Genomic DNA, 14,190 nt, shown 5'->3' on the forward strand with positions numbered 1-14,190 from the left:
TTCCAACATGTATGAAGACATAATACAACATTAAACATTAAACAACCTTCCTTTTACAGGGCTGCCTTCAGATGTCTTCTAAAGGTTGTATAGTTACTTATATCCTTGGCTCATGGGTCGCATAACTCCATACCCTCCAACATTTCTCTGATGAAAATAGGAACGTCCTAAGGAAAAGCGGGACATTCTGGGATCAAATCAGAAACCGGGATGGCTTCTGTAAATCTGGGACTGCCCCTGGAAAATAGGGACACTTGGAGGGTCTCCAAGCTCAGCTTTCTGGCAACTTTTTCTTCTGTATTGACACATTTCCTCAGATTGAAATTCAGATCCAGCATGGAATTATGCCTCTATTCAGGCTGGCTTTGGGTATTATATATATTCAGGCACCTAGCTTGTTTATCAAATTGTCACCAGATACTTTTATAAAAATAATAATCAATCAATTATGTTAATTTGAAAAACCTGAGGGTAGGCTAGGGAGAGGGAATAGCTTTATTATTGCCATGGGGGGCTAGCCAATCAGCACCCTTGCACAGTCAGTTTCTGCTGGAAATAGGAAGCACTTCCTGGACCTGAGCTCAGTTCTTTTAAGAAGAGTTTACATATGTCAAAAAAGAGAGAAAGCGCAGTTCCATAGGAAGCCCAGTCCCCAGGCTACGAATATCTGTATAAAGCCTATTAGGGAGAGCAGGGATGGGGAACCTGTGGCTTGTCATATGTTGCTGCATTGCAGCTACCACCAGTCCTACCTTAGGCATCAGTTAACCTATACTGGAAATGGATGGAAGAGGTTGCATTATTCCAATGAATATGTTGCAAGATGACAAGGGCCAAAAAGGGGTTTTGATTCCTGCATGACAGGGTTTGGACTAGACAATCATGATTTTATTATTTGTACCCCACACATCTGACTGGGTTGTCCCAGCCCTTTGAGGTCCCTTCCAACGCTACAATTCTATGATTTGAAGAAGAAAATGGGCTCTCTTTTTTTAATGATTCTGGCAGTTTATCTCCATGGCTGCATGTTGTTCAACCCAGGAACAATATTAATTCTAGAGCCCAGCTTGATAGCTAACTTGAGTGGAAGAGTTGCAGAATACTCTGGCACTGAACCAAGCCCTTGAGGCTGCAGAGCCCACATGGCTTGTCAGAGCACATCCTGCCACCTCATGTCGAATGTGCAATCCTAAACGACATGAGCAATCCTTAAAGACATCTGTGGGAATTTTGCCACGACTTTTCATGGCGCTAAGATCTGACCCAGTGGGAGCTGGTAGAAGTTACAGCCCAACAACAAGAAATGTTCCGGATGAAACCAAAACCTGACAACAAATGTCCTCAACAGGCTTGAGATCTCCTTTGAAGTGTTTATTTCCAAATCACCGAGTTCTTCTAAAGCTGCAACATGACCTCTTTCAATTCTGGAAAAATTCTGAACTGTCTCCAGTTCCTCACTGATACTATGGAGAATCTACACCATAGCACTTCTGAATCACCAAGGATGTAGTCCTATGCGTGCATACTTAGGAGTAAGCCCCACTGGATATAGTGGCACTTACTTATAAATGGGACGCGGGTGGCGCTGTGGGTTAAACCACAGGGCCTAGGGCTTGCTGATCAGAAGGTCGGCGGTTCGAATCCCCGCGATGGGGTGAGCTCCCATTGCTCGGTCCCAGCTCCTGCCAACCTAGCAGTTCAAAAGCACCTCAAAGTGCAAGTAGATAAACAGGTACCGCTCCGGCGGGAAGGTAAACGGCGTTTCCGTGCGCTGCTCTGGTTCGCCAGAAGCGGCTTTGTCATGCTGGCCACATGACCTGGAAGCTGTACGCCAGCTCCCTCGGCCAATAGAGTGAGATGAGCGCCGCAACCCGAGTCGGTCACGACCAGTCCATGGTCAGGGGTCCCTTTACCCTTTACCTCACTTATGAGTAAGCACACATAGGATCAGACTGTTAAGGTCTCTCTGCCAAATCAGACAAATAATATTGTATGCCAGTCTTTTATGCTATATCACTTATTTATTTTCATTCAGTGGTCTGTTTTACTGTGTTTCCCTCCTTAAAATACCTTTACTCACTCTCAGCCCTCAAACATGATAGGATAAAAACAAAATAATAACCATGCACCCAAGATAAGACAGGACCTGAATTCATTTTCATCACTGAAACTTGATCTGAAGCTGCTGAGTGAGGTCATCTCGGGAGCTGGAGCGAGGAGGTGCCATCAGTATGCCAATGACATCCAAATCTGCTTCTCATTTACATCTCTATTAGGTGAGACACTGGAAGTGCTGAACTGGTGTCAGGGAGCAGTAATTGACTGGATAAGTGCCAATAACTGAAAGCTCAGTCCTAGCAAGATGGAGGGGCTGTTGGTGGGTGGGAAATCCACCCAGATAGATGTTTAGGCTGCTCAGTATGGGGTTCCACTCCCTGTTAAGTCAGGTGGTGCTGTGGTCTAAACCACTGAGCCTCTTGGGCATGTTGATCAGAAGGTCAGTGGTTCGAATCCCTGTGACGGGGTGAGCTCCCATTGCTTTGTCCCACCTTCTGCCAACCTAGAAGTTCAAAAGCACGCCAGTGCTAGTAGATAAATAGGTACCACTGAGGCGGGAAGATAAATGGTGCTTCCATGTGCTCTGGTTTCTCTCATGGTGTTTAGTTGTGATAGAAATGGTTTAGTCATGCTGGCCACATGACCCAGAAAGCTGTCTATGGACAAACGCCGGCTCCCTCAGCCTGAAAGCGAGAAGAGCGCCACAACCCCATAGTTGCCCTTGACTGGACATAACAGTCTAGGAATCCTTTACCTTTTTACCTTAGTCAGGGCTGGGGGACCTTTTAGTTTTGGGGGAGGGCAGATATTTATCTCCCCCCCACCTGTGGGCCAACTTTGACACACTCCGTGCAGGATTAAACCCTGAACCTCCACCCTTCAGCTGACATCACCACAGTTGGGTGTGGATGCTGCTGCTATCATTTTTTGTATATTTTACAACTTTATTGGTATCTTTATTTTAAATTTAATGCAGAAATAGTTCAATTTGGTTGTGTACTTCTTATTGTTTATTACTATTTTTGTTATATTATGTAATTTTTTTTCATGTTGTAAGCAGTCTTGAGCTGGTATTTAACTATGAAATGTATGTATTTATGTACCTCTAGCACATGCCTCACAATTTCCCTAGCATATTATATCTTCTTTCAAGGGTCATAGTTGGTAGAGCATGAGACTCTGAACTCAGGATTGTGGGTTCGAGCCCCACGTTCAGCAAAAGATTCTTGCATTTCAGAGGGTTGGAATAGATGACCCTTGTGGTCCCTTCCAACTCTACGGTTCCATGATTCTAGGATTCATTGCAAATGGCCCAGACTTTAAACGAAGAACTGTACCTTCGCCGACGGAAGAGAGGATAACATCTTTGCCATATAGATCTTCATTTATTTCTTATTTTCTCGCAATACACAAACTGTTATGGTTGAAATATTTAAAAAATGGAGGAAGGAGGGCCACACCTGTAAATTTTCAATATTGCTATGTCCTTGGCAGTGTAGCATCGTACATACGGGGGCTTTGTTTCTGATGGATTTCCTAGCTCTTTGGTTCCATGCAGACCTCCCTTCTCCAAAGAAACCTGATGGGGGATGCTTAATTGTGTAGGATTTCCCCTGCCCCGGATGGCTGAACCAATGGTGGCCACTAGAAATCCAACAGCTGCCACCTCGTACATAACAGGAGCCCGTAACAGAAGAGAAGCAAATAAAAACTAAAAAACATATTGCATTTGTATAAAATGAGATGAAAAATAAATACATATATGGATTTTTTTCCTTTGTATATAAAGCTCTTCTTTTCAACATGTTGTGCTTAAACATCCTTTCAAAATAAAACTATGTACCTTGACTTTCTGTTCCAGCATTGGAAACAGAGCAATACTATACTCTTGTGCAAATAGAAAACACAGTCGTACCTTGGATCCTGAACGCCTTGGTACTCAGACGTTTTGGCTCCTGAACGCCGCAAACCCGGAAGTGAGTGTTCCGGTTTGTGAACACTTGTTGGAACCTGAATGTCCAACACTGCTTTTGCGGCTTCTGATTGGCTGCAGGAGCTTCTTGCAGCCAATCAGAGGCCGTGTTTTGGTTTCTGAACATTTTGGGAGTTGAACAGACTTCTGGAATGGATTCCGTTCGACTTCCAAGGTACGACCGTATGCGCTAAAATGCCTATGTCATAAACAAGTGGACTCAAGAGGTTCTGTATGGAAGCAGCCACTGGAAGCTTTCCCCCCTTCTTCCTGGAAACAGGATGAGGCCTGCTCCGCCGAGCCTTTGAGGTCCTGAGAACCGCAGCCACCAGGAGCTGCATTGTCCCACCTTCCATTTTGTAAACTGCTGGATAACCAGGGCAGTTCTCTTTCAATGCCATTGAACAATGAAGTTGATGTGATCCAGTTCAACAAGCCGAAGTCTGCCTGGTCTGCTGTTGAGTTCCATTGGAACGTCTCATCTACTAAGTTCGGCTCCAGCTCTGAAGTGCCTTTGTGAAAACCCAAAGGTGCTTCCTCTCGACCGCGAGCCGACAGAAAACACCCGTCCCCTTCATATAGCTGAGCACCAAGAGGGGGAGCAGGAGGGTTTAACCCTGTGGTGGGCATGGTCTTTGGTTGTTTAGCCTGTTCTTTCCCTTGCTGAGATAACCTGGAGGGACTGTTTTGGCTACAGGCTTTTAAAGAGTCGCCGACGAGGAAATGCGGGGTTTCAGGAGAGTAAGGAGCGCAGGTGTATTTGTGGGGACCAGCCTCCTTCTTGGTGTGCCATCTGCTTAAAAACTGGTTGCGAGCATCTGGGGGCATCTTGGACAACTGGCGGCCAAGCTGAAGCTGGGTGGGGAACACCGTCCCTTGAAGCGTCCTGTACAGGAACCTGCCAGGGAGACGAAAAGGGCCACACATGAAAAAATAAATCAAAGAACCGAGAAAAGAAAATGTACCAAAAGAACACTGTCCCAAGTATACTTTGTCTGAACAGTGCTGGTGGGATGATCGGCTAGAATGCCATTTGAGGAAAGGTTTTCCCTTTGAGAGAATGGAGAAGTCGAGACCCTTCCTCCCTTCCGGTGTTCCCACCCTCAGTCATCATAATACTAGGGAGAGATGGCTGGGCACTTTTCAATGCACTCCCTGGTCCTGAATGGGGTAACTGTGCCCCTGAAAGACCAGGTGTGCAGCCTGGGAGTCATTTTGGACTCACAGCTGTCCATGGAGGTGTAGGTTAATTCTGTGTTCAGGGCAGGTGTCTATCAGCTCCACCTGGTACGCAGGCTGATACCCTACCTGCCTGCAGGCTGTCTCGCCAGAGTGGTGCATGCTCTAGTTATCTCCCGCTTGGACTACTGCAATGCGCTCTACGTGGGGCTACCTTTGAAGGTGACCCGCAAACTGCAGTTAATCCAGAATGCGGCAGCCAGACTGGTGACTGGGAGTGGCCGCCAAGACCATATTACACCAGTCCTGAAAGACCTACCTTGGCTCCCAGTACGTTTCCGAGCACAATTCAAAGTGTTGGTGCTGACCTTTAAAGCCCTAAATGGCCTCAGTCCAGTATTCCTGAAGGAGCGTGTCCACCCCCATCGTTCAGCCCGGACAATGAGGACCAGCTCCGAGGGCCTTCTGGCAGTTCCCTCACTGTGAGAAGTGAGGTTACAGAGAACCAGGCAGAGGGCCTTCTCGGTAGTGGTGCCTGCCCTATGGAATGCCCTCCCCTGGAAACGATGCCTTATGAGGAACGGCTTAGGGAACTGGGTATGTTTAGCCTGGAGAAGATAAGGTTAAGGGGTGATATGATAGCCATGTTCAAATATATAAAAGGATGTCATATAGAGGAGGGAGAAAGATTGTTTTCTGCTGCTCCAGAGAAGCGGACATGGAGCAATGGATTCAAACTACAAGAAAGAAGATTCCACCTAAACATTAGGAAGAACTTCCTGACAGTAAGAGCTGTTCGGCAGTGGAATTTGCTACCAAGGAGTGTGGTGGAGTCTCCTTCTTTGGAGGTCTTTAAGCAGAGGCTTGACAGGCATATGTCAAGAATGCTTTGATGGTGCTTCCTGCTTGGCAGGGGGTTGGACTGGATGGCCCTTGTGGTCTCTTCCAACTCTATGATTCTATGATTCTACATGTCAAGGAAAAAAACAACTATCTGACTTTTAGAAGACATCTGAAGGCAGCCCTGTATAGGGAAGTTTTTAATGTTTGAAGTTTTATATTATTATTATTATTATTATTATTATTATTATTATTATTATTATTATCTTGAGAAAAAACAGTGGAGACATTAAATTGGCCACTGAGGGTGGTTTTTTTATTTATTTTAAAAATTAGTTTTATTAAGGTTTTTTTGTGTTACAAAGCAAACAGATAAAGAGGTACATCTATTGTCTCCACTTTCAATTCATTGTTGATCGCTTCATCGTTTGTGCAATGCAAATCTGTCAGACTTTTAAACAAATATGCCCCAATCACATGCAGAGAAGCAGGTTCTGGTGTGCATTTGTCCAGCTTGGTAGACCGTGTTCACTACTAAGTGCTGTGACCCTCATCTGCTCCCCTTCTCAGTCAAACAGCTGACTGGCAAGAGAGCAGGCTTTTTAAAAAGAAGAAGAAAGGGTTCTGCAATTTGGTCTCAGATGCTGTTTGCATTCCTTTCAATAAGGGCATCAATATGGTTCGTTTTGGAGGGGGTTACTATTTGACTGTGGTCCTGCACAGATGACTATGTATGCATGGAACATCAGGATCACAGCCACTGGACCTCCAGGTGTTAAAAGGTCCTATTTGCACAGGAATCTTAAAGTGTGTAGGCTCCCCGTATGAAATCTGTATCCTGCAAAAATGGAGGATACAAAATGGACAGGGCCTAAGGTTGATATTTTATTGTGCAAACATGTCATATTAAGGGAGCATAGGTTCCTGTGTGGAGGATAAGGGTGGAGTCAGTGGGCATGACCCAATCTCTCCCCAGAGTTCATTTCTATTATACAGTGGTGCCTTGGTTCTCGAATGGCTTAGTTGTCGAACAAATCGGCTCCCAAACACTGCAAAAAGTAAGTGTTCCGGTTTGCGAATTTTTTTGGAAGCCGAATATCCGAAGCAGCTTCCGCTTGAGTGCATGAAGCTCCTGCAGCCAATCGGAAGTCACAACTTGGTTTTCGAACCGTTTTGGGAGTCAAATGGACTCCTGGAACGGATTAAGTTCGAGAACCAAGGTACCACTGTACATAAGAATCTGCACACATCTCTTTAAAACATATTTACGCATAGTGTCTTTTGTTATGTGAATTTAGGTAGGGTTTTAATTTATCTGTTCACAACTCTGCTTTGCTGTGATCTATTTGATATTCATTTCATATATTTGTTATGGCCAACGGCTAAAAGCAAAACAAAACCATTGATTCGTTTGGGTTTGACAGCTCTAGGACACATTTTGATTATTTCTGCATATGCACATGCCTGCAGCTTAGCAATATCTTCACAAAAGAATGAAAACGAGGTCTGTCCACTAACAAATATACAGAAGAAGGAGAAGAAGAAGGGAAAAAATACTTTACCTCGGAAGCAAAGCAACAGTAGGTGTTATGAGGCAAGTCAGATAAAACATAGGATCTCCCATCAGCTTTTCCATGGTCCAGTAGGGATTGGATGGAGGGTAACATATTGGGCAAGACGCGTTGTAAAGGAGAGCAACAATGAAGAACAAAACAACGCTGAAGACACAAGACGACAAATGCAGCCAAGTCTAAAAAGAAAAACATCCTCAAAATTAATGTGCAATTCCGGAACGCCGAACAACATGGCAAAGGATTTTCACAATGGCTGCGCTCACATGTCATGATAAACCATGGTTTGCTGTACACAGAGAAATTGTGTCTGCTCCTCTCCTCCTGGCTTGCACTTAAGCAGGCATAGGCAAACTCGGCCCTCCAGATGTTTTGGGACTGCAACTTCCATCATCCCTAGCTAACAGGACCAGTGGTCAGAGATGATGGGAGTTGCAGTCCCAAAACATCTGGAGGGCCGAGTTTGCCTATGCCTGACTTAGAGGGAACACACCCTGGCTTAGCATTATATCTGATCATGGTTTGCTGGAATGAAACAAACAAACCAGAATTCCTGCTCTGAATGCAACACTAAGCCATGGATTGTGATTCGTTTCCTTCATGGCTTCCGAAATGTTTGAAAACCAAGGCACGGCTTCCCATTGGTTGCAAGAGCTTCTTGCACTTAGTGGAAGCCGCGTCACACGTTCAGGTTCCAAAAAACGTTCGAAAATGGAAGCATTTACGTCCGGTTTTTTTGACGTTCGGGAGCCAAAACGTATGACAATGGAGGCCTTGGGGAACCGAGGTTTGACTGTAATGTGTATCACTGCAGATTGTAAACGATATACAGTGGTGCCTCACTAGACGAATTTAATTCGTTCCACAGGTCTTTTCTTATAACGAAAAATTCGTCTAGCGAATCCCATAGGAATGCATTGAATTTGTTCCGAATTTTTTTTTGCCCATAGGAACGCATTAATTGAATTTCAATGCATTCCTATGGGAAACCGCAATTCGCTAGACGAATTTTTCATAAAACGAATTCGTCTAGCGAGGCAACCTCCGCTCGAAAAATCCTTTCGTTAAGCGGAAATTTTGTTAAGCAGGGCATTTGTTAAGCCACTGTACAATGGCCAGCAATATGTTACCTGGCAATTTAGCTGCTGCAGTAGCACTGAAATAGCTTCAGGATGTTTTAACGGGAAGCGATTCATAAATGGAATAAATAGCACCAACACACAAAACTTGTTCCTAGAAACCAATGGCTCGCAGCAAGAGGGTTTCATGACTGCTCCATTTGGAAGGTTCTTATCTCTCAAAAATGAACAGGCAGTTAGACCCAGAAGAGGGAAAATAATAACTGAAGGAAGGAACAGGTAAGATTGGAACGAACTGTAAAAGAAGACCCAAGAGGGTGTGTTTGTGTGAGGGGAGGAATACTGGTGACAAGTTTATACTACAACCTAGACAGCTGCTTCAGGCTTGCCCAGGCAAATACTAGCAAGCAACAAAGATTTTTCCTCACTGAACAGCAGAGGTTCCCTGTCTGTCTATTCCCCCATTCCCCACCACAATCTGATGATAATAAATAGAACATTCCTTCCCAAGTTTGGGACAATTCTGTTTCATTTATACAAACATAAATATGCACAACCGGAGCAGATTGGATGTTGCTCAATAAACTCAAATGTTTGAGATCGGCCCTTAAAAGGGTAAAAGGAGAGCTATAACCACCAATTTGGCCTGTGTAATGCAAATGAAGAAGTGGTGACAGTGGTCATTAGGAAGTATTGGTTACTAGAAGATTAAATTACTTCCCTTGACCTGGAAGCTGCAGCGAGTGCAGAATGCTGCGGCAAAATAGCTGGCAGGACCAGGTCGGGATATAACACCTCTTCTCAACGACCCAGACTGATTTGCTGCTGATTTGCTACCAGGCCAAATTCAAGGTGTTACTATTAGTATATACGTAAAGCCAGTTCAGTTAGGACCGGTTCATACCCTGTGTTTGCTTTGAATGCCTTTAACAGGCACCACTTAATACTTCTTCTGCATTTGTAAGAAATGGATCCTTTAGTATGGCGGCTCCCATACTCTGGAACTTCCTGCCTGCTGATATCATTGCAAGGGGTCAGATTAGATGGCCCTTGAGTTCCCTTCCAATTCTATGATTCTCTGATCAGGAAGGTGCTGAGCCTCTTGGGCTTGCAGATCGGAAGGTCGGCGGTTTGATTCCCCGTGACGGAGTGAGCTCCCATTGCTCTGTGGGGGAAATCACAGGGATGAGCCGGGGGGGGGGGCTGGATACGTCATGGATCGGGACAGGGGGGGGGAACACAGGGATGAGCCACAGCAACACGTGGCTGGGCTAGCTAGTTGTTTTATCCTTTTCTTAAACCGCTTTGAGGTTTCCTTACAAACAAGCGGTGTATAAATCTTACAAAAACCAACCAACCAACCTTACATTGACTCAGACCCCCTCCCCCTGTTGGATAGTGGTTTTTTCCAGGGTTTCTGGCAGAAGCCATTCCTGGCCCTACCTGAAGATGCTTTTTGTCTGCAAAACTGAATGCCTCAAAAGGATGGCTGTTGGATAAGCCAGCTGTTTGAACTGGGCCTGTTCTGTGTGAGATGCAGAAATATTTGTTCAAGGTCAGGGAGAAAGTCCCCAAGAATGAACCTGGCAGCTGACCTGCTCTCCTCTTGTGAATGCACAGAAAGCATTCTAGTCAGGGGGAAATTCAATGCAGTGTTATTTAAATGGAACATATAAAACTGCCACACTGCAGTCTCAAGCCGCTCTCTGTTGGAACTGCTACGAAAACCAGCTAAATAGAGAGATGCTGGAAGAGTGCGAACAAGACTGAGTGTATGTGTGTGTGTGTGGGGGGGGCTCGTTTAATTTCACTGCATACAGGTGGTGTAGTGACAATAAAGGTTTATTATCATTATTATCATTATTTTATTAAGATGCACAGCAAGAGCGACAGGTAAGGCAAAGAGAGCAGACTGCTATGCTGTGCTTGGGTAGGCAACTTACCCAGGTTCTGGTTTCAATAGCCAAATGCAATATTATGGTGAAGAGAGCAATGGTGGTGATTGGAGTTCCCCAGAAGAATATGTCCACATCTGAATCATAATACGTCTGAAAACATAAAATGGGGATTAGACAAATTTGCTTGTTTAAAAAACATCCAGCAAATACACATGCTCTGTGTATTTGAAAAGCTCATTCTATGTTAATTTTATTAAATCTCCAAAAATATTCCCAAATGTTTATCGTCATATACCATTTTTTTAAAAAAAAACAAAGTTTCTTCTCCCCCCCTTTCCTGATTTTTAAAAATAAAAATTATTAACTGTTTTACCACACTTATGCTTTTATTATTTAAACTTCACTATCTGTCAGGACGCTCTCCCACTTCCTCATTTGTCATCTTCCTCATCTCCTCTAAGGGTGCCACTAAGTGCCCTCTGTCTTCGAGCTCTTTGCTCTCCTACTTTTAAGGCTTGCCAGGTTCTTGGAAATGGAGGGTCTGGAATGCTTTCTAATGACAATGTGTCAGCCAGGTGTTGTTCTGGCTCTCCCATGATTTCCCAACTTCTCCCCTCATCTGCCTCTCAGCTGTGACCTTCCTCAGACCCCTGTTGTAAATCTCTGTCTTCCTCTTCCTCCTCCCTCGAAGGGTCAGGATGGGGAGACAATCTCCACCACTCCTCCTCCTCCTCTGCCCAGTCCCTGACACTATCGTTAGTTCTTTCAGTAACCCACTGCTTAAATTTCAAATCCTTCCTGAGACTTCATGTATGGGTGATACTTTGATAGGCAGTCCATCCATGGTCTCCATTCTTCCGTGAACACTTTTGTTATTATGTCTGCTTAATTCGGCAAACTAAGAGGACAGCACATTAGAAAAGCTTAAGGCAATTTCACATGCTACACAGAGGCGAGCCTGAGATTGCCACCCAGGGTGTGCTTGATAAGAATCCCGACCGAAGTCATGACTCACAACATGTTATTTGCCACATTCACACATACATTCTGTCTCTGGGCATACACTTAAAGAACCCTCTTGCTGAACCCCTTTTCAGTGGGTATTCTTGCTGGCAACAAGAGTTTTAAACTCCACAAGTCGAGCAGACTTCCTGCTGCAGAAGTTCATCTTCTGAGCACATGGGAAGGCAATGAAGCCAGGGATGTAGGCAGAATGTGCTCTCCCAGCACGTGATGGTGAATGCACCTGGTAGGAAGGGGGCAAGCAAATACACACAGAGAGCTTCAGCATGTCTACAACTGGCAACTTACGAAGTATGGGATGAAAAAGCAAACCAGGCTTTGGTAGAGAGCATCGATCATATTCATCCAAAACATATGAGGTTGGTACTCCTGCAATGGGGGAAAAGGGGAAAGCGAAAGCTTTGAATCTGATAAGACACAATTTGTACTATTATTTTTCTATTTTAAAAAATCAACTGCAAAAAGGCACAGAGCAGCTCAAGTTGTGGATTTCTGTCCCAGTCAAGTCCATCTAGAGATGCCCGTGAAAGTCTCTGAGATCATGTCCACAAACAAGCTCTGAGGGCTTCAGTTAAAAAGTGATCATTACAAGATCTCCAATTCTTCTCTGCCTCAGATTAAATTCTGAGTTTATCCCCCAACCTAGCCTTAAATCCACCTTCCCTCTTACCTAGCTCACCAGCCCCCACCTCCAAAAGCCTCTTTTCCTTCCTACAACTTATCCACACCAAGCCTCCAACCTGCCCAACATTCCCCTCAAAGAGCTACTGTACTCCTTGGGAAGGAAAAGGCATTGAGTCTTCATGATAATCATGTGGCTGCACCACACATGGAGCCATGCTGTGCCTTTTCTGCCCCCTGGCTAGGGTTGAAAGGGAAGTGGGAGGAGGGATTAGGGGAGGCTGGGTGACTGATGAAAGTCTGATTGGCTCAGACGTAATTCCTCCTACCAATCTTATTGGAAGTGATTCACCTTATTTTCCAAGCCAACCTGTCATGGGATGAGCTCGAACATATTCACTTCCATCCATAGCCCTCCAGATATTCCCACAATGCACAACCTTTGAAGCTATATTTTTTACCTCTTGCCTCCTGATCTCGCCTGACCATCAGGTTTCTGAACAGGACTCTACTTTTGTTCAAGACTGCAGTTACTGACAACAATATCAACTCGCCAAAGGAAGTGTCAGATCCAGATCCAGACTAAGTGAACCAGAAGACAAGCCATGAGCCCCATGGATTTCAATGGGAACCAGATTTCAGGGGATTCAGCTCATTATCTTTAAAGATGAAGTTTCATAGTTATTGGGGCTGGGGAATGGGGCGTTCATGACTCTTCACCTGCCTTTAGGTTGTGCTTTCCTGCTCTTGAAATCTACAAACAATATCCTGATCCCAACCTAATCTGGCTGGCTCCTTAGGATTCCTCTTCAGAGGAACCCACGAGATCTTTCACTCTTGCCTGTATTCTCCGAACAGCTTTTCTTGGGAAAATGTCACACGGTGTTTTATACAGAGAGGAACACTCTGACAGGCTTGTGCTCTTTACACAGCTCAAGCCATTTTTCAAACTGCCTTAGCAATGCTTATTATGACTTAAAGGTTTAGTGAATGTCGACCGGCCAGTTTCAATCTCCCACTGCGATTTCTTAGGGACACAGAGGAAAGGCAAGGGTCCCCCAGTCCACCCCTTACCTCCATGTTCTGACCACTTTTGTAGAGCTGAGGCACAGCAATTAAGATATCTGCTGGTACGTCTTTATCAAGCACTCCAACTATCAGTTGGGGAAGGGATGAGAATAACAAGTTGAAGAAGATCAGGTACCACTGATCTATCATCGAAGACCCGGAAAACCCGCAGTAGAACTGGAACCAGAAGAGAAGAGCTACAAACATCTTTGGCAGGAAAAGAAACAGGGGGGGGGAAACACACACATTAACCATATGAAACCTTCAGGACTTGCAAGCATAACATCACTCTATAACTTTTTGGATATGTTACTCTCTTTTTTGGGCTGCCAGAAAAGAGGCCCTATCCCTGTGCCTGGACTTTCTTTGAACAAAAGGAAGAGAGCCAACTTAACAATGGTTTAACCTGTACTCAGGGAGGGAGAGAAACTGTATGCATATAGGTAGAAAAAAATATTTCTCATCCCCCCCCCCCCTCCGTGAAGTGGAAACTCTGCATGCAGATGTCTCAGGAAACTAAATGGAAAAAGGATTTAGATTAGGAAAGAGTACACAGAGTTCTGCTACATTTGCAATAAAATAAAATAAAAATAAACAGTGGCACTTTAAAACCACCCCGCCTCCTTCCATCCCAGCTTCTCCAAACCAGCCTATGCGTGGGTTGTGTAGAAGTTCAGAGACCGACAATGGGGTTGTGCAAAGCTCACGTCCCATGCAAATCTCACAAAGGCTGTCCAGTTCTCTGCCAACTGTGACCTGGTTTCAGATATCCTTGTGGTTGCTTTGGGTAATTGAGTTCAAAGACGACACAAAAGTTATTAGAATCTGTTCTCCCTCCAGCAATGGTCATGTGGGAAGCTTCCTCTGAGACTCGTGTCTAC

General features: G+C 44.7%; 1 protein-coding gene across 2 annotated transcripts in view; it reads right to left on the minus strand.

Annotated features, from left to right (window-relative positions):
* Positions 1 to 4,208: 4,208 nt before the first annotated feature.
* The window catches only part of ATP10A (ATPase phospholipid transporting 10A (putative)), a 43,011-nt gene continuing 33,029 nt past the window's right edge, over positions 4,209 to 14,190 (minus strand). For both annotated transcript variants that reach the window (XM_060273457.1, XM_060273456.1), the window contains 5 exons: positions 13,316 to 13,516; positions 11,909 to 11,989; positions 10,643 to 10,747; positions 7,612 to 7,799; positions 4,209 to 4,928 (listed from right to left, as the gene is read on the minus strand). In XM_060273457.1, the coding sequence (XP_060129440.1) occupies positions 4,235 to 4,928; positions 7,612 to 7,799; positions 10,643 to 10,747; positions 11,909 to 11,989; positions 13,316 to 13,516 (1,269 nt within the window). In that variant the 3' untranslated portion in view covers positions 4,209 to 4,234. The remainder of the gene's footprint in view (positions 4,929 to 7,611; positions 7,800 to 10,642; positions 10,748 to 11,908; positions 11,990 to 13,315; positions 13,517 to 14,190) is intronic.

Source organism: Zootoca vivipara, chromosome 4, assembly GCF_963506605.1.
Source record: "Zootoca vivipara chromosome 4, rZooViv1.1, whole genome shotgun sequence".
In the NCBI taxonomy this organism is placed as follows: Eukaryota; Metazoa; Chordata; class Lepidosauria; order Squamata; family Lacertidae; genus Zootoca; species Zootoca vivipara.